The 21,161-nt window shown below is 41.9% G+C and overlaps 1 protein-coding gene across 2 annotated transcripts in view; it reads right to left on the bottom strand.

Moving 5' to 3' along the window:
* Positions 1 to 469: 469 nt before the first annotated feature.
* ANKUB1 (ankyrin repeat and ubiquitin domain containing 1) overlaps positions 470 to 21,161 on the bottom strand; it is a 35,840-nt gene continuing 15,148 nt past the window's right edge. For both annotated transcript variants that reach the window (XM_004003864.6, XM_015092607.4), the window contains exons 4-6: positions 17,285 to 17,399; positions 12,501 to 13,439; positions 470 to 4,722 (exon numbers count right to left, since the gene is read on the bottom strand). In XM_004003864.6, coding sequence (XP_004003913.2) covers positions 4,593 to 4,722; positions 12,501 to 13,439; positions 17,285 to 17,399 — 1,184 coding nt within the window. In that variant the 3' untranslated portion in view covers positions 470 to 4,592. The remainder of the gene's footprint in view (positions 4,723 to 12,500; positions 13,440 to 17,284; positions 17,400 to 21,161) is intronic.

The following is a 21,161-nucleotide window of genomic DNA, read 5'->3' as shown; positions in this document are numbered from 1 at the left end:
GGAAAAAATTCTTACAGTACATACATCTGACAAGGAACTTGTATCATGAGTATGTAAAAGTCTCCAATAAACCAATAATTAAAAGATAAACAACAGAATTTTCTAAATGGACAAAAACTTAATTGACACTTCACAAAATAAAAGGTACAAATAGCCAAGAATCACATGGAAAAGCATTCAATATTATTAGTCATCAAAGAAATGCAAATTAAAACCACAATGAGAAGTCATTTTAAACCCACTAGAATAGCTAAAAATCAAAAGTTCTAATGACACCAAATTTTGGTGAGTCTGTAAAGTGACCAGAACATTTATTACTAGAGGTGTAAAACTATAATACTGCTTTGGAGAACTGTTAGGTAGGTTCTTATAATGTTACTATATATTTACCATATTATCTCACAATTACATACCTAGATGCTTGCCCCCAAAGAAATGAAAGAATGTATCCAGAAAAAGACCTTTACCATAATGTTTAAAGCAGCTTTATTCGCAAAACTGGAGACAGTCCAAATGTCATACATCTGAATACATTGTGATGTGACCACACAGTGGAATACTACTCAATAGTAAAAAAAAAGATCCAAGGAAGACTTGTATAGAGGAAGTGCAAATATTGGAGTTATTAGACCTGGACTGGGAAATAACTATGAATAACATGTCCAAAATATTAGAATACTAGTAAAGTATTTAATCAGAGCAGCAGAAACTGTAAAAAAAAAAAAGTAACAAGTTAGAAAACAAATATACAATATAAAGAGTAAACAAAAGGGGTTCATTGTAGAAAACTAATAAAATTAGTAAAATTGACAGAACCATTAACAAGACTGACTATTCATGGCAAAAATAAAAATAGGGCAAAAGATCCCAGCAATGATATCAGCAATGAATAAAGGAATATTACTACATAGAGAAAAAAAAAGAACGTAGTACTAATACATACAACAATGCTGCTGCTGCTGCTAAGTCACTTCAGTCATGTCCGACTCTGTGCGACCCCATAGATGGCAGCCCACCAGGCTCCCCCATCCCTGGGATTCTCCAGGCAAGAACACTGGAGTGGGTTGCCATTTCCTTCTCCAATGCATGAAAGTGAAAAGTAAAAGTGAAGTTGCTCAGTCGTGTCCGACTCTTAGTGACCCCATGGACTGCAGCCTACCAGGCTCCTCCATCCACGAGATTTTCCAGGCAGGAGTACTGGAGTTGGGTGTCATTGCCTTCTCTGGCAACAATGTTAATGAGCCTCAGTTGATTAAGTTGAGAAAAATAACCCAGACATAAAGTGAACAGCTATATGATTCCTTTAATTGGAAACTGTTATATGCAGAGGTATATCAGGAAATCAGAATAGCAGTTGTCTATAAATTTAAGAGCTTGAAGCAACTTTCTGGGGTAATGAAGTGTTTACGTCTTGACTGGGGTATTAGTTACACAGATGTATATAATTGTTCAAGCTGTTGAATCTTACATTTAAGATCTTTGTAATTCACTGTAGGCAAACTCTACATCAGTTTAAAAAACTTAATAGCAAGCAGTGTTTTAGCAGAAATTCAAAAGATATCCGAGACCAGTATTAGACATAGATGGTATTTATAACTCTACCAGGGACTTTCCTGTATCAGTTGGGTTCAGTCACTCAGTCGTGTCCAACTCTTTGCCACCCCATGGACCACAGCATGCCAGGCTTCCCTGTCCATCACCATCTCCTGGAACTTGCTCAAACTCATGTGCATCAAGTTGGTGATGCCATCCAGCCATCTCATCCCTATATAGAATATTTTCCCTATATAGAATTTTTTGAATTAATATTTTCACTGTGTACTGCAATCATATGTTTGAAAACAAAAAACATTTTAAAAAGCCCCAGGAAAGCAAAAAATAAATAAATAAGATAGACATTCTTGCTCGTGTCCTTGTTTCTCATCTTCCCAGTTGCCCTACTACCCCCATAGGCAACTGCTCTTCTCAGTTTCTTATGAATTATACCTCAGACTCTTTGTGTAAAAACAAATGCCCTAAATTTTCTTTTCTTTTTTTTAAAATTTATTTATTTTAATTGAAGGCTAATTACTTTACAATATTGTATTGATTTTGCCATACATCAACATGAATCTGCCACGGGTGTACACATGTTCCCAATCTTGAACTCCCCCCCCCACCTCCCTCCCCGTACCATCCCTCTGGCTCATCCCAGTGCACCAGCCCCAAGCATCCTGTATCCTGCATCGAACCTAGACTGGCGATTCGTTTCTTATATGATATTATACATGTTTCAATGCCATTTTCCCAAATCATCCCACCCTCTCCCTCTCCTGCAGAGTCCAAAAGACTGTTCTATACATCTGTGTCTCTTTTGCTGTCTCTCATACAGGGTTATTGTTACTATGTTTCTAAATTCCATATATATGCATTAGTATACTGTATTGGTGTTTTTCTTTCTGGCTTACTTCACTCTGTATAATCAGCTCCAGTTTCATCTACCTCATTAAAACTGATTCAAATGTATTCTTTTTGATGGATGAGTAATACTTCATTGTGTGTATGTACCACAGCTTTCTTATCCAGTCATCTGCTGATGGACATCTAGGTTGCTTCCATGTCCTGGCTATTATAAACAGTGCTGCGATGAACACTGGGGTACACGTGTCTCTTTCACTTCTGGTTTCCTTGGTGTGTATGCCCAGCAGTGGGATTGCTGGGTCATAAGGCAGTTCTGTCCCCAGTTTTTTAAGAAATCTCCACACTGTTCTCCATAGTGGCTGTACTAGTTTGCATTCCCACCAACAGTGTAAGAGGGTTCCCTTTTCTCCACACCCTCTCCAGCATTTATTGCTTGTAGACTTTTGGATCACAGCCATTCTGACTGGCGTGAAATGGTACTTCATTGTGGTTTTGATTTGCATTTCTCTGATAATGAGTGATGTTGAGCATCTTTTCATGTGTTTGTTAGCCATCTGTATGTCTTCTTTGGAGAAATGTCTATTTAGTTCTTTGGCCCATTTTTTGATTGGGTCGTTTATTTTTCTGGAGTTGAGCTGCAGGAGTTCCTTCTATATTCTTGAGGTTAGTTGTTTGTCAGTTGCTTCATTTGCTATTATTTTCTCCCATTCCGAAGACTGTCTTTTCACCTTGCTTATAGTTTCCTATGTTGTGCAGAAGCTTTTAATTTTAATTAGGTCCCATTTGTTTATTTTTGCTTTTATTTCCAGTATTCTGGGAGGTGGGTCATAGAGGATCCTGCTGTGATTTATGTCAGAGAGTGTTTTGCCTATGTTCTCCTCTAGGAGTTTTATAGTTTCTGGTCTTACATTTAGATCTTTAATCCCTTTTGAGTTTCTTTTTGTGTATGGTGTTAAAAGTGTTCTAGTTTCATTCTTTAACAAGTGGTTGACCAGTTTTCCCAGCACCACTTGTTAAAGAGATTGTCTTTAATCCATTGTATGTTCTTGCCTCCTTTGTCGAAGATAAGGTGTCCATAGGTGTGTGGATTTATCTCTGGGCTTTCTATTTTGTTCCATTGATTTATATTTCTGTCTTTGTGCCAGTACCATACTGTCTTGATGACTGTGGCTTTGTAGTAGAGCCTGAAGTCAGGCAAGTTGATTCCTCCAGGTCCATTCTTCTTTCTCAAGATTGCTTTGGCTATTCAAGGTTTTTTATATTTCCATACAAATTGTGAAATTATTTGTTCTAGTTCTCTGAAAAATACCACTGGTAGCTTGATAGGGATTGCATTGAATCTATAGATTGCTTTGAGTAGTATACTCATTTTCACTATATTGATTCTTCCAATCCATGAACATGGTATATTTCTCCATCTATTAGTGTCCTCTTTGATTTCTTTCACCAGTATTTTATAGTTTTCCTTGTATAAGTCTTTAGTTTCTTTAAGGTAGATATATTCCTAAGTATTTTATTCTTTTCATTGCAATGGTGAATGGAATTGTTTCCTTAATTTCTTTTTCTATTTTCTCATTATTAGTGTATAGGAATGCAAGGGATTTCTGTGTGCTGATTTTATATCCTGCAGCTTTACCATATTCATTGATTAGCTCTAGTAATTTTCTGGTGGAGTCTTTAGGGTTTTCTATGTAGAGGACCATGTCATCTGCAAACAGTGAGAGTTTTACTTCTTCTTTTCCAATTTGGATTCCTTTTATTTCTTTTTCTGCTCTGATTGCTGTGGCCAAAACTTCCAGAACTATGTTGAATAGTAGTGGTGAAAGTGGGCACCCTTGTCTTGTTCCTGGCTTTAGGGGAAATGCTTTCAATTTTTCACCATTGAGGATAATGTTTGCTGTGGGTTTGTCATAGATAGCTTTTATTATGTTGAGGTATTTTCCTACTATTCCTGCTTTCTGGAGAGTTTTTAATCATAAATGGATGTTGAATTTTGTCAAAGGCTTTCTCTGCATCTATTAAGTTAGGGTGATGGAGTTTGAGAAAACATGGTATTGAACTTTAAATATTCATGTATCATCAGAACTGTTATTAGAAACCCCAAAATTAAAACAGTTTTCAGAAACTTTAGCATTAGAATTAGAAGTTCTGTCTGACCAGGTCTTCATACAAACTGGGGTTGTTGTGACTTTTCAAAGCACAATTTCTGGAGGATTTTCACATGCTGTCAAGCTTCCTTGGATAGTCAGATTAGAAATGCTCTTTTTCGCTAGGACTCTTGCTATTCCTAACTGTTGAAGCCATCGTTTCTCTTTAAAGGCACTGCAAGAAAACAGGGCATAATTTATAAGGAGGTCCATTCTTGTACCCATTTATAGCTGCTGCTGCTGCTAAGTTGCTTCAGTCATGTCCAACTCTGTGCGACCCCATAGATGGCAGCCCACTATACTCCCCCGTCCCTGAGATTCTCCAGGCAAGAACACTGGAGTGGATTGCCATTTCCTTCTCCAATGCACGAAAGTGAAAAGTGAAAGTGAAGTCGCTCAGTCATGTCCAACTCCTAGCAACCCCATGGACTGCAGCCTACCAGGCTCCTCTGTCCATGGGATTTTCCAGGCAAGTGTACTGGAGTGGGGTGCCATTGCCTTCTCCCCATTTATAGCTAAAGTGATGGAAACCTTGGGCTTATTTTGTGGTTCTTGTGGCTGGTTTGTCTTGTCCTATGAGGAGGTAAACAGGAAAAAGGAATCTTTCTAGAACCATTTCCTTGTGAAGCAGTGGGAATGAAATCATCCCAAGGCAATACCAAAAGGTGAGCACTCACAGCTAGAAACAGAAACCCACTCAATGTCATAGAATTTGCTGGGTTGAAGCTTTTTTTTTTTTTTTGGCCATGCTATACAACTTGCAGGAACCTTAGTTTCTGAACTAGGGATTGAGCCCACTTCCTTGGCAGCAACAACCTGGGGTGCTAACCACTGGACCAATAGGGAATTCCCTCCTTGGTACTTTTTATCAAAATGAAACAAAACAAAACAACATAGAGAGTTCTGCTTTTATCAGGAGCATAAGAGCCCATCAGAAACATCTCTGGGGATTACCATCTATTCTCAGTACACTCTGAACCTTCTGGACCAATCCTCCACATTTGGATCTTCACTAACCTGGATTCCTAGGTTACATCAAGTTCACTGGAATTAGACAATAAGCTGTAAGGAAGACAGTTTTCTAGGCACACCTTGGCAATATTCTTTGATGTATATAAAGCTGACACTGTCTTCTGAGGAATGAGATGGTCACTGTCAGCTCCATACCAGTTACCTGCACTCACCACCCGAGACCCACATTAGCACTGGATCTGAGTTAACTCAATACTCTGAGTCAACCTTCACAAGTATGTTTTTGTGAAGCTAAAGATGGCATTCCTAGAGACTTCCCTGGTGGTCTCATGGCTAACTCTCTGTGCTCCGAATGCAGGGGGGCCAGGTTCAATCCCTGGTCAAGGACCTAGATCCCACAGGCCACAACTAAAAGACTGAAGATTCTGCATGCTGCAACTAAGACCGAGCACAGCCAAATAAATAAATAAAAATAAATATTAAAATAAATGAATGAATGAATAATGTTAAAAATAATGTGGAGTTCCTGAATGACACATAGTCCAGCAAATGCTCTCATATGATGCCAGATGAAATGTCTGGGGTCCTGGTTGGGAGATCACATTTCTCACAAAATTGGGAACATCTAATGGACCCTCCCTGACCCAGTTCTCCTGGGTCACCACCATGAAGGATTAGTTAGGCTCTTTCCCATCTCCTGGCTATGATACTAGCTTGATAATGGTGGACCCCACCATCAAGATGGCATGTGTCCATTTCTCACATTTCAGCCCAAGAGCTGTAACTGGTCCTTCAGCACTAAGTGCTCAGACCACCTGGCTGCCTGGCTTGACTGCCAGCTTCAGATGGACATGGGTGCTTTCATGACTCCTGCGAGGGGCGACCTGAGTCAAACCAAAGAGAGCTTTTCAGGGGCATAAGGTGTGCAGGTTCCCCTGTGCCCTCCACAACACACCAACAGGGGAATGTGGGCTACATCCTGGGAAAGATGCTGTGGGAAACGGAGAAGACAGATGGGAAGGCAGTCAAGAGTACAAATGCAAGGAAGAGAAAAATATTGAGAAATGAGAAACAATAAGACTGGAAATAAGATTTCTATTCACAACCTCATTGTGCTCAGTTTAGTTCAGTCATTCAGTCGAGTCTAACTCTTTGTGACCCCTGCAGCACGCCAGGCTTCGCATGCATCACCAACTCCCAGAGCTTGCTCAAAGTCATATCCATCAAGTTGGTGATGCCATCAACCATCTCATCCTCTGTTGTCCTCTTATCCTCCTGCCTTCAATCTTTCCCAGCCTTAGGGTCTTTTCCACTGAGTCAGCTCTTCACCTCAGGTGGCCAAAGTATTGGAGCTTCAGTATCAGTTCTTCCAATGAATATTCAGAACTGATTTCCTTAGGATTGACTGGTTTGATCTTGCAGTCCAAGGGACTCTCAAGAATCTTCTCCAAAACCACAATTCAAAATCATCAATTCTTCGATGCTCAGCCTTCTTTATGGTCCAACTCTCAAATCCATACATGACTACTGGAAAAACCATAGCTTTGACTAGACGGACCTTTGTCAGCAAAGTAATGTCTCTGCTTTTTAATATGCTGTCTAGATTGGTCATAGCTTTTCTTCCAAGGAACAAGCATCTTTTAATTTCAGGGGTGCAGTCACCATCTGCAGTGATTTTGAAAGTGAAAGTGAAGTTGCTCAGTCATGTCCGTGGACAGTAGCCCACCAGGATCCTCCATCCATGGGATTCTCCAGGCAAGAATACTGGAGTGGGTTGCCATTTCCTTCTCCAGGGGATCTTCCCGACCCAGGGATCAACCCCAGGTCTCCTGCATTGCAGGCAGACGGTTTAACCTCTGAGCCACCAGGGGACCCCCCCACCCAACCCCGAACATCTATCTGCCATGAAGTGATGGGATCAGATGCCATGGTCTTCATTTTTTGAATGTTGAGCTTTAAGCCAGCTTTTTCACACTCCTCTTTCACTTTCATCAAGAGGCTCTTCAATTCCTCTTTGTTTTCTGCCGTAAGGGTGGTGTCATATGCATATCTGAGGTTACTGATATTCTCCTGGCAATCTTGATGCCAGCTTGTCTTCATCCAGCTTGGGATTTCACATGATGTACTTTGCATATAAGTTAAATAAGTAGGGGGACAATATACAGTCTTGATGTACCCCTTTCCCAATTTGGAACTGGTCTGTTTTTCCATGTCCGGTTCTAACTGTTGCTTCTTGACCTGCATACAGATTTCTCAGGAGGCAGGTAAGGTGGTCTGGTATTCCCGTCTCTTTAAGGATTTTCCATTTTTTGTTGTGATCCATGTAGTCAAAGGCTTTGAGGTAGTCAATGAAGCAGAAGTAGATGTTTTTCTGGAATTCTCTTGCTTTTTCTATGATCCAGTGGTTGTTGGCAATTTGATCTCTGGTTCCTCTGCCTTTTCTAAATCCAGCTTAACTATCTGGAAATTCTTGGTTCACGTACTGTTGGAGCTCCGCTTGGAGAATTTTGAACATTACTTTGCAAGCGTGTAAGATAAGTGCAATTGTGTGGTAGTTTGAGCATTCTTTGGCATTGTTTTCCTTTGGGATTGGAACGAAAACTGACCTTTTCCAGTCCTGTGGCCACTGCTGAGTTTTCCAAATTTGCTGGCATATTGAGTGTAGCACTTTCACAGGGTCATCTTTTAGGATTTGAAATAGCTCAACTGGAATTCCATCACCTCCACTAGTTTTGTTTGAAGTGATGCTTCTGAAGGCCCACTTGATTTCCCATTCCAGGATATCTGGCTTTAGGTGAGTGGTCACACCATCGTGGTTATCTGGGTCATGAAGATATTTTTTTGTGTAGTTCTTCTGTGTATTCTTGCCACCTCTTCTTAATATCTTCTGTTTCTGTTAGGTCCATACGGTTTCTGTCCTTTATTGTGCCCATCTTTGCATGAAGTGTTCCCTTGGTATCTCTAATTTTCTTGAAGAGATCTCTAGTCTTTCCCATTCTATTGTTTTCCTCTCTTTCTTTGCATTGATCGCTGAGGAAGCCTTTTTTTATCTCTCCTTGATATTATTTGGAACTCTGCATTCAAATGGGTAGATCTTTCCCTTTCTCCTTTGCCTTTGGCTTCTCTTCTTTTCTCAGCTATTTGTAAGGCCTTCTCAGACAACCATTTTGCCTTTTTGCATTTCTTTTTCTTGGGGATGATCTTGATCACCAGCTCCTGTACTGTGTCCCGAACCTCCGTCCATAGTTCTTCAGGCACTCTGTCTATAATATCTAATCTCTTGAATCTATTTGTCACTTCCACTGTATAATCATAAGGGATTTGATTTAGGTCATACTTGAGTGGTCTAGTGGTTTTCTCTACTTTCTTCAATTTAAGTCTGAATTTTGCAATAAGGAGTTCATGATCTGAGCCACAGTCAGCTCCCAGTCTTCTTTTGCTGACTGTATAGAGCTTCTCCATCTTCAGCTGCAAAAAATATAATCAATCTGGTTTTGGTATTGACCATCTGGTGATATCCATGTGTGGTATCTTCTTTTGTGTTGTTGGAAGATGGTGTTTGCTATGACCAGTGCGTTCTCTTGAAAAACTCTGTTAGCCTTTGCCCTGCTTCATTTTTGTACTCCAAGGCCAAACTTGCCTGTTACTCCAAGTATCTCTTGACTTCCTACTTTTGCATTCTAGTCCTCTGTGATGAAAAGGACATCTTTTTGGGGTGTTAGTTCTAGAAGGTCTTGTAGATCATCATCAGTTCAGTTCAGTTCAGTTCAGTTGCTCAGTCGTGTCCGACTCTTTGTGACCCCATGAATCGCAGCACGCTAGGCCTCCCTGTCCATCATCAACTCCCAGAGTTCACTCAGACTCATGTCCATTGAGTCAGTGATGTCATCCAGCCATCTCATCCTCTGTCGTCCCCTTCTCCTCCTGCCCCCTATCCCTCCCAGCATCAGAGTCTTTTCCAATGAGTCAACTCTTCACATGAGGTGGCCAAAGTACTGGAGTTTCAGCTTTAGCATCATTCCTTCCAAAGAAATCCCAGGGCTGATCTCCTTCAGAATGGACTGGTGATCTCCTTGCAGTCCAAGGGACTCTCAAGAGTCTTCTCCAACACCATAGTTCAAAAGCATCAATTCTTCGGCGCTCTGCCTTCTTCACTGTCCAACTCTCACATCCATCCATGACCACAGGAAAAACCATAGCCTTGACTAGACGGACCTTAGTCAGCAAAGTAATGTCTCTGCTTTTGAATATGCTATCTAGGTTGGTCATAACTTTTCTTCCAAGGAGTAAGCGTCTTTTAATTTCATGGCTGCAATCACCATCTGTAGTGATTTTGGAGCCCCCCAAAATAAAGTCTGACACTGTTTCCACTGTTTCCCCATCTATTTCCCATGAAGTGATGGGACCAGATGCCATGATCTTCATTTTCTGAATGTTGAGCTTTCAGCCAACTTTTTCACTCTCCTCTTTCACTTTCATCAAGAGGCTTTTTAGTTCTTCTTCACTTTCTGCCATAAGGATGGTGTCATCTGCATATCTGAGGTTATTGATATTTCTCCCGGCAATCTTGATTCCAGCTTGTGCTTCTTCCAGTCCAGCGTTTCTCATGATGTACTCTGCATAGAAGTTAAATAAGCAGGGTGACAATATACAGCCTTGACGTACTCCTTTTCCTATTTGGAACCAGTCTGTTGTTCCATGTCCAGTTCTAACTGTTGCTTCCTGACCTGCATACAGATTTCTCAAGAGGCAGGTCAGGTGGTCTGTATTCCCATCTCTTTCAGAATTCTCCACAGTTTATTGTGATCCACAATAGGATCACAGGCTTTGGCATAGTCAATAAAGCAGAAATAGATGTTTTTCTGGAACTCTCTTGCTTTTTCCATGATCCAGCAGATGTTGGCAATTTGATCTCTGGTTCCTCCGCCTTTTCTAAAACCAGCTTGAACATCAGGAATTTCATGGTTCATGTATTGCTGAAGCCTGGCTTGGAGAATTTTGAGCATTACTTTACTAGCGTGTGAGATGAGTGCAATTGTGTGGTAGTTTGAGCATTCTTTGGCATTGCCTTTCTTTGGGATTGGGATGAAAACTGACCTTTTCCAGTCCTGTGGCCACTGCTGAGTTTTCCAAATTTGCTGGCATATTGAGTGCAGCACTTTCATAGCATCATCTTTCAGGATTTGAAATAGCTCAACTGGAATTCCATCACCTCCACTAGCTTTGTTCATACTGATGCTTTCTAAGGCCCACTTGACTTCACATTCCAGGATGTCTGGCTCTAGGTAAGTGATCACACCATCACGATTATCTTGGTCATGAAGATCATTTTTGTACAGTTCTTCTGTGTATTCTTGCCACCTCTTCTTAATATCTTCTGCTTCTGTTAGGTCCAGACCATTTCTGTCCTTTATCAAGCCCATCTTTGCATGAAATGTTCCCTTGGTATCTCTAATTTTCTTGAAGAGATCTCTAGTCTTTCCCATTCTGTTCTTTTCCTCGACATAGAACTGTTTAATTTTAGCTTTTTCGGCATTTGTGGTTGAAGCATAGACTTGGATTACTGTGATATTGAATGATTTGCCTTGGAAAAGAAGAGAGATTATTCTGTCATTTTTGAGATTGCACCCAAGTACTCCATTTTGGACTTTTTTGTTGACTATGAGGTCTAGTGCATTTTTTCTATGGGATTCTTGCCCACAGTAGTAGATTTAATGGTCATCTGTATTAAATTCTCCCATTCCAGTCCATTTTAGTTCCTGATTCCTAAAATGTCAACGTTCACTCTTGCCATCTCCTGTTTGACCACTTCCAGTTTACCTTGATTCATGGACCTAACATTCCAGATTGCTATACAATATTCCTCTTTACAACATCAGATCTTGCTTCCATCACTAGTCACATCCACAGTTTTAAGGCTAAAATTATTCTCACCAGTAGGTGGCAACAATCTAGATGATATAAAGACAAATACAGAAAGGCCACTAAAACTGTCTAGCTTTAGTTTTTCTTTCCTTCTCATGATATTGAGTAAGGGGGAAAGCCATTCATAAATCTATATTTCCACTGTAATCATGGCACCCAAGAATGCCTCATAAGTCGTCGATGGGTCCTGAGATCTAATTAGAGTTCTGTTTTCAGTGAAAACTGATGACCCACATATAAAATTTTACCTTATAAAATGAATGTGCCTGAAAAATTTGCTTCTGACACACTTGTTTATGTCTTTAAATGTGATAATGGATTACTTTTTAAACTTACCTTAATGTTAATATCAATTCTATTCTCTTATCCAATGTAGTTCTCCCCCAGCCTGTATATCTTATCTATAAGTCAACTGAAGTCTTATGATTCAGTTTGTCATTAAATTGTTCTTTTCTTCCCTTCCACTTTCACTACCGTCCAGGCTTCCATTGACACTTTTGATATCTCCCAGATTGCAAGTTTCCCCCTTCTCCCTTTAATTATAATTAGCAGTTTCTTTTAGTTTAAAGAAAAAGAAGCAGCAGCAGCAAAGGAACTTATTCATTGATACAACTCTTCTCTTCCTGAAAATTTGATGAGTAGAATACTACATGGATGAACCAATAAAATCAGTTCATTTTGTCCTGAATGTGATGTTAGGCTGAGGACCTTGAAGCTGGGGACTGATGCATTGGAACAACCTGTATTACACCATATGGCATGTTAGGGCTTTGTGGACCATTTGTTCCCTGTGTGTGTGTGTGTTTTAGCCACTCAGTCATGTCCGACTCCGTGGGACCCCATGGACTGTAACCCACCAGGCTTCTCTGTCCATGGGATTCTCCAGGCATGCATACTGGAGTGGATTGCCATGCCCTCCTCCAGAGGAGCTTCCCGGCCCAGGGATCAAACTCAGATCTCCTGCATTGCAGGCCAACTCTTTACCATCTGAGCCACAAGGTTGTTCCCTAGAACTGCCCTATTAAAGTTCACCTTTGTTTGAAGAGAAAAGCTTACCTGGCCACAGCTAAGCAGTAGATGGCGTTCTCCCTTGGAGTCCTCCCACTATGCTCTGAGAAAGATGCGAGGGAAGATCTGAGTAAAAAGTCAGCACTGGGAGTTGCATAGTAAAATGATGGGTGTGAATAGCCCACTCTTGAAATTGGAGGGAGAGGGACTTGGGGCATATATGTATTTTTTATGAGCTTTTCTTTTTTCCTAGTTGTGGCAGTAATTTTTTTCCGGCTTTGTTGTCTTTTTTGTAATTCAGAGAATGTGTTTGCATCTACCAGTGGAGGAAATTTGACCGTCTCTTCTCTTGTGTCCTGCTGTGCAATTGCCAAAGGATGGGCAAGTTTCCTGCTCACAGTTTGCTCCTCGAGGGGCAGCAGTTTGCTCTCAGTGCCTCCTTGTGAGTTCTTGCCCATAGCTTTCTGCCAGCTCTTGGAGGTCATTTTGGGTTTGGTGAAACCGTCCACCATCACAACATCTCCAACTTTTGCCCCCAAGACCCTTGCCCCACAAAGCTGGCCTTTATTCAGGTTGTGACTCTGAGCTCTGAGTACCCATTGTTTTATTTTAATATAAATCCTCATGGAGACTGAGATTTTCAGAAAAGAAACCGTGGACCACATTTTACTCAGTAAATACAACACGCAGTCTTTATGCTTGTGTTTGCACGCAATGGTCAGAGGAGTTTGTCCTGCTGCGTTTTTGCAATCCAGGCACAGCACGCTGCAATTGACAAAGGCCTTCAGAATCAACAGTTGGCCAGCTTCCGCGGCTGCATGAATGGGGCATTTAGAGACGTCTGTGTGCAGGGCTTCCTGGCACCATGCTCGGTAGGGGTGCACGCCGACTGTCTCATGGGGCCGCACACCCTGTTTCAGGGCCCATTCAGTGAGCTCAATGTACCCATAAAAGGCGGCGATGTACAGGGCGACCCTTTTCTGATACCTGAATGAATGAAACAAGCCAGAGCAAACAGACAAATGTAGTTTCACTAAATACCCCTGAAGCATTCTGGTTAAAATATTTATTTCTTCCTAACTTTTACCTAAAATCAGAAAAGGCCTATAGTAATATATGGGCTTCCCAGATGGGGCTAGTGGTAACGAACCCACCTGTCAATGCAGAAGACACAAGAGATATGAGTTCGGTCCCTGGGTGGGGAAGATCCCCTGGAGGATGAAATGGCAACCCACTCCGGTATTCTTGCTTGGAGAATCCCATGGGCAGAGGAGCCTGGAGGGCTACAATCCATGGGGTCACAAAGAGTTGGGACACAACTGAAGTGACTTAGCATGCAATATGCAGGTTAAAGCACACAGGCCCTGCTTATACACGTTGTCCTACTGTGCATATGTAAATAATTCAAAGTGGTTTCTTTGGAGCAGTTTTCTTTTTCATGAAAATCAAATGTTCAAGAAAAATATTAAGCTTTGTATTAACTGGGAAAGTACGGGAAGAAATTCAGTACATTTTTAGAAATTTGAACGTTTTGTGTGTTTGTCTGCTTTGTCCTTATTTTCTGGCTTCTCAGAGTCTCCACTGCTGTTCTGATCTAAACCACTAGATTGCCTCCCACCAGCATGACCACCAGTGCCACAGTCTCCTAACGGGTCTCCCACTTCCTTCTTATCCCGCTATGGGCTTTTCCTCACATAGTGCTTAGCAATCTTTTTTTCCTTTAAGTTGGTGATGGCCTATGCCCTGTTCTAAACACTCTAATACCTTCCTGCTGCAACCGAAATTCTAATGCTTCACTTTGGCCTACAAGGCCCCTGTCACCAGGACCCTGCCCATCTCTAACATCACTTCCTACCAACTTCCCTTCTCTTCCCTTACTGGCCTTCCCGACATCTCTGTCCTTCCAATACCCCATCAGGCACAAATCAAATGATTGGTGAAGAGTGTTCAGAGAAATAAGAATTAGGGAGGCAAAGCTAGACAGGGCTCTGCCAGGTATTATCCAGATCCACTTGGACAAGGCTTATCAGACCCCATTGTAGAGATGGAGGCAAGCTAGACTGGTATCATCCAAAATCTACTGCATAGAACTAACTCTTGTTTCTGATTACATGCTCACCACAGCATCTGTTCCTGTCTGTTGGCTTCCCATGGAATTCTCCTGAATGAGAAAGATGGTCTTCCCAGAACATGGGAGTTTCTAGGGCCCTATGACAGTTAGAGTCTAACTAACTAGAGTTATACATGAACGCATTGGTGTTTTGGTTCATATATCAATTTATTTTGAAATTCATTAGTGTAAGCCAGCAACTCTGAATTTGATCAGTTTTCCTGATTTGGGGAGAAAAGCCTCTCCTGTGTCGCCTAACTGGCCTTTGCTTTCATCCTTAATACCCATGTTGTTGGAACTAGAGCACTCTTGTTGCTGAGACTAGTTGATTCTGCCTCCTAAACGATCTTTTCACTATCTATCTGTTCTCCTAGACCCACCTCTGCTACGTAAGCCTAGCTCAGGCTGCCAGTGTCATTTGCCTGTCTGCCTCTATTCCTCATACTGGAGCCAGAGCCAACATTCTAAAACGCAGATTGCATCATGGTCTTTCTCTACCTTCCATGTCTTCCCACCATTCAAAAGATAAAGTCCAAATTCCTTCACATTCCTACAGGAGCCTTCATGAGCTGGCCTCTTCTAACCTTTCCAGCCTCTGGCCACTAGCTTCCTCTTATTCTATAATCTACTATGTGGAACTTCTTTCAGTTTTTTAAATCTATTCTTGCCCCTGGGTCTTTGTACATGTGGTTCCATCTGTTTGAAAGTGTTAGTTAATTGATCGTGTCTGATTCTTTGCTACCCTGTGGACTGTAGCCCTCAAGGCTCCTCTGTCCATGGGATTTCCCAGGCATGAATACTGGAGTGGGTAGCCATTCCCTTCTCCAGGAGATCTTCCCAACCGAGGGATCAAACCCAGGTCTCCTGTATTGCAGGCAGATTCTTCACTATCTGAGCCACCAGGAAAGCCCTCATTGGAACATTTTAATTCTTATCCCAATCATTTACCTGAGTATCAGCCCTTCAAGTTCCTTTTTAAGGATGCTTTATCTGCTCCTGTAACTCTAGTTGTCCCTACTATACGTTCCTATATCTTCTTGCACAATACCCATGTCATCATACTTTTCAGGCTGAATGGTAACAGCAGTGACACCTAACATTTATATCCTCCTTACCGTGTGCCAGGCTGACCTCTAAGTTCCTTATGATATTAGCTCAGTTAATCTCTAAAGTAGTTCTATAAGATAGGTGCTATTATTATTCGCATTTTACAGAAGAAGAAACTGAGGATGACTACTTGCTCAAGTGTACACAATTAAACACTGAGGGAGTAGGGCTATGAATCTAAGTAAATGGGTACTGAAGTTTGTACCCTTGAACATTTTGCAATTCTGTTCTTCCAAGAATTGGTTACTTGTTTTGTGTTTCTTCTACTGGACTGTAAGCTTGCTAAAGGCAGGAACCATATCTTGTTTATTGCTCATAGTACATAGTAAATGCTCAACTGGTGTTTGTTGATTGGGTGGATGAATTGCAAAAGGAGTTTTTCAGTCTTATTATTTATATTCTCTGAGCTCTTAGATTTTATTTAAAGAGTAAGTGGAAATGGTTAAGTACATGAGCACTGGAGTAAGTTGCTGGGATCGAAAACTTAGTTGGGCCCTTTGCTAGCTGTGTGATGTTGGGGAGATTTCCTAAATCAGTTTCCTTACCTGTAAAATAAGATAAAGAATAAGATTTTTATGGGTAATCTCATAGAAATGTTCTAAGTATAAAATAAGGTAATAAGTAGAACACAATGTCTGCTACAAAGTATTCAACAAATATGCACTGTTGAAAGCAATGAAATGGTTCTTTGCATTCAGAGCATGAAAAGAGAGCATTATAATTATCCCCAAATAGAAATTGATTTAAATTATTTGAATATCTTAGAAAATTTCAAAAGCTGACTTTCCAGTCACCTCACAGCCTCCTGTGTGTGTGTGGGTATCTGTACATTATGATTAAATCACCACAAGGGGGCACTGTTCAAAAAAATACCACTGCATTAAAACCTAAAAGGTAGTTTATGCACCTGGGAAGCTACTGGCTGCAGAGATAGGTTAAAATGTCCACCTGCTTCTCTGAACCTACCCTCCTCCACTGCCCCAGCAGCACAGGCAACACTTCATGTGTGGCAAAAGTTTGAAGGTGAAGGTGAAGTCGCTCAGTCGTGTCCGACCCTTTGCAACCCCATGGACTGTAACCTACTAGGCTTCTCCGTCCATGGGATTCTCCAGGCAAGAATACTGGAGTGGATTGCCATTTCCTTCTCCAGGGGATCTTCCCAACCCAGGGATCGAACCCGGGTCTCCCGCATTGGAGGCAGACGCTTTAACCTCTTAAGTGTGCATTAAATGTAGTTTGATAAGTTATATGATAGCTTAGGAAGAGACCACGGATATTTTCAGCCAATCAATTAGCAATCAGTGGTTTTTAGAACAATTGAATATAAGAGTGGCAAGGCACTTATTATTGTGGTAGCCTTTAAAAAGTGCTGTTAAAAGTCTAATATCCAAACCAAACTGAAGTCTCCCATTTAGATTAGTATAAGGAAAGCCTTCCTGAATTGCAATTCATCACCAAAGGCTCTCAGCCCTGGTGACATCCTTGCTGTCTTATTCCAGAATATATTGCAATAAAAATGTCTAACGGGAACTTTCGTGGAGCAACACCCCAGCTAAAGAGGTCCTATGAGAGTTTAGGAAAAATTGATTAGTTTAGCATTTGCTTTAACTCGTACTTGAGGACTGGTCCTTCATTTGATAAATAGCGTTGGACTTGAAGTTTTTGTCCAAGGAGACAACCCATCAGAAACTCCTTCCATCCGTCCCAGACATCCAAACGAAGTGTTGTGCCTGTGGATAAAGAGAGGTGGAGATGGTTAGAGTCACCAGATTTTGGTGATCAAAAAACATCTAATGATAGCTTTCTCCAAACTGGCCTGAACTAGGTGCCAAATGAAAAGTAGCCTTTGAATAAGGAGACAGGGATGCCTAAAAGTGCGAGAGAAAGAGAGATGCTGTCTTTAGCTTAGGCCTACATTAATTTGGAAAAACTTTTTAACTTCTGTACACTTGCATTTTCTCATCTGCACAGTGAAAGCATACAATGCTGGACTTCTTTCTGCAGCTATCTTAAAGTAGTCCTGTGGACGCTGATTCCTTGCTGATCTATACATCACCATGTAAATGTAAGCTGTTGTGTTGAAAGAGAAACTCAATGGTGGCAGGACATATGGACTTCTTGGGCCTTTAGCTTATGTTGTGGGCTATGGGTAAAGACGAACAATCCTTGCATTGTCGCCTTCACAAAACAGGAGCCATTCTGCATTATGAACATAATTGCATTGCAGCTGGAGGACTTATCACTTGTTCCACAAAAGCCTGCCTGCTCCTGGCTTTCTGACTACATTCCCTTTGTCCTTCAGGCTGGTGTTTCCCAGGAATCTTTCCTCAGGCTTCTGCTCTTACTGTGTTCCCTCAGGATAAAACCCAGTCTTGGGAACTTTCTTGAAAGTCCAGAGGTTTAAACTCCATGCTTCCACTGCAGGGGGCATGGGTTTGATCCCTAGTTGGGAAACTAAGATCCCCTGGCTGGAGTCCAAACTCCAGCCAGGCCCCTGCTCCAGCTGCAGATTCCTCCTGCTGGGGACATCACCAGCCGAAGGATCATGCTAGAACCCTACTGTTGTGAAAGACAACCTTTGCAGTGCGACCAGAAAGAGAAAAAAACAAAACAGACTCCTCCCCATCTGACCCACTCAGACCTTGCTCCCTCAGCTTGCCTCCCTCACTCTGTTCTGGCCATTCTGACCATTCACCTGTTCTTCAGATACATGAAGTCCACTCCCGTCTGAGGATCGAAAGACCTACAGCTTCTTTTGCTTCCAAGGGGCTTTATCCAGGTCCACAGGGCAAGTGTCCTTGTTACTCAGCTTTGCCTTCAACATTGTATCCTCACAGAGGACCATCTTTCTGCCACAACCCACCCTCCCCAAAACCCCTTATGCTGTGACCTTACTTTTACTTCTTCATAGTCCCTATTGTCAGTACTTGAAATCATTTTACTAGTTTGGACATTTTTTTTCATGGCCTACTAAAGAGGAAGATCCTTTAGGACTCACCGCACCACCTGCCACTTGCTGAGTGTTCACAGATGGTCCTCTGTGAGGATACAAGTGCCCACTCCAAGTTTGTTGGCTGACTGACAGGCCACCTCAGTGCCACTGATGGCATCGTTGATCACCCCTGTGCCCTCACCCCTGAGTCCGCAAACTCCAGCCAGGCCCCCAGCTGCAGATTGCTTCTGCCGGGGACATCACCAGCCAAGGGATCATGCTAGAACCTACTGTTGTGAAAGACAACCTTTCCCCCTCAACCTGCTTTTCCTCCTGTCCCATGTCTCAGTTTGTGTTACCACCATCTTCCTTCCTTGCTGCCTGAACTGGAAACCTGGGAGTTGTTCTCCATCCCTTCCTTTCTCTCACACCCCCAACATCTATACAATCACTTGTTTTTCTTTAGTCACTCAGTCGTGTCCAGCTGTTTGTGACCCCATAGACTGTAGCCCGCCATGCTCCTCTGTCCGTGGGATTCTGCAGGCAAGAATACTGTAATGGGTTGCCATTTCCTTTTCCAGGGGATCTCCCTGACCCAGGGATTGAAGCTGTGTGTCCTGCCTGGCAGGCAGATTCTTTACCACTGAGCCACCTGGGAAGCTCATACAATCACTAAGACCTGACAGTTTTACTCTTGTTTTCTCACCTCCATCTCAACCAGCTCTGTCCTATTTCAGGCCTAGATAATCTCTCACCTAAATCTACCTTGAAAGCTCCCCACAACCTCCCCGTCTTTATTCAATTCTCTGCTCGAATGTCATCTCCTGCTCTAGCCAACCATCTACAATAACCTCTCCCCACCTTACCATACCACTCTCTATTCCCTTCTGCTTTCTTTTATAGTTCTTCATTCTATTTAAAATTGGATATTTTTCTGCTGGATGATGCATGCCTTCCCCACTGAAAAGCGAGCTTCAAGACAGTAGGAACCTTGTTACCTAAAAAAAAAAAAGGCCTTTTATTTATTTGGCTTTGGTCTTAGTTGTAGCATGCAAGATCTTTAGATGTGGCGTGTAGAATCTAGTCCCATGACCAGGGATCGAACCTGTGCCCCCTGCATTGGGTCTTAGCCACTGGACCACCAGGGAAGTCCCTGGAAACTTGCCACTCTAGCTCACAAGTCTGTGCTTGTTTTCCCTAAAGGTGCCTGGCTCATGGTGGATGATCAGTAAATACTTCTTGAATGAAGTTCTGACCCACAGCTCAAACACGTTCTGGCCATGTACTGCCCTCCTAACCCTTAGTAGCTCAGTAGACTGGCCTGTGTTTCTCTCTGTACCCCAGGCTGTTTCTGGATTTGTGGCTTCTTTTGATATCCCTTCTTTTAAATTCTTCTGATTCTCCCACTTTTCTCTCAATAGTTTACGATGCAATCCTGGCATCACCTCCTCCAGGAAGCCCTCTTTGACTGCACCATCCTCTTACTTCTCCAAATAGGATGAATGACTGTTCAGCTGGTTACCATAGAATACTTGGAAACTCTTTTGTCATTGAACATACATTTTTGCTTTGGAATTGCCAGTTGACAAACACTAAAAGAGAACTATTTGAGCCCAAGCGTTATGTTTCATCTAGTCTATGGGCTGTATTTTAATTGTGCTCTTGGGTTGCAAGGAGACCCTCAAGAAAATGGGGCTTATTATATCGAGATAATGACAACATCTTGATTTCTAAGGATCCAAGACACCTCTCAAAATGGGCCATCTCTCCCATGGGTCCCAAGATCTCTCTCTCATGCCCTCTAGGTCTCTTTGGGTGCTCTCCTTTCTCCACTGACAGGCTGCCCCGCTTACTCCCGGAGTTTCTGTCCTATCACAACTTTGGCATGCATGCCGCATGGATTTGCTGTAACCCAACCTTACTTCTTGACACTTTTCATTTTTCACCCCTACTGATAACCAATTTTGTCTCTCTACATTTCCCAGTTTGAATTCACAAGAATGATAGTTAGTAATAACAATAGTAATATATTGAATATGAATAGCTAATATTCACTGAATGCTTATTATATGTTCTAAGTACATGAATAATTTCATAATTTAAAATTCACAACAATCCTAAGTGATGGGTTGTATTATTTTCTCCATTTGACAGCTGAGGAAACTGAGGCACTGTAAGATGAAGTAACCCCCAGGTTTTCCATAACCAGTAAGTAGTGGAACCAGGTGTTGGACTTGGACAATCTGGCTCGTGGGCCCTTGTTCCTGTCCTCTATGTTATGCTTGTCTCCAAGAGAGACTCTAGTTGCCTCAGCTAGGAGAGCTGAGGTCACTGGACAGCAGATGGATTGATTGCTTTTGACTCAATATGATGGCCCCAGAAGTTGCATGCCAAAGTGATGATGAGACAGTGTGTGACTAGGCTCATCCACACATATCCTCAGGCTCAGACAGGTTCACCATAAATACTTGTAGGTGAGAAAGAAGGAAGGTAGAATATTCATAACAGCAGTAGCCTTAGAGTCACAAAAGGCTGAAGATAAGAAGATCCCCCAGGGCTT

This window comes from Ovis aries, chromosome 1, assembly GCF_016772045.2.
Source record: "Ovis aries strain OAR_USU_Benz2616 breed Rambouillet chromosome 1, ARS-UI_Ramb_v3.0, whole genome shotgun sequence".
Taxonomy (NCBI): Eukaryota; Metazoa; Chordata; class Mammalia; order Artiodactyla; family Bovidae; genus Ovis; species Ovis aries.
The sequence above is the reverse complement of the archived record's forward strand: the minus strand, read 5'-3'. Positions and strand labels throughout refer to the sequence as shown.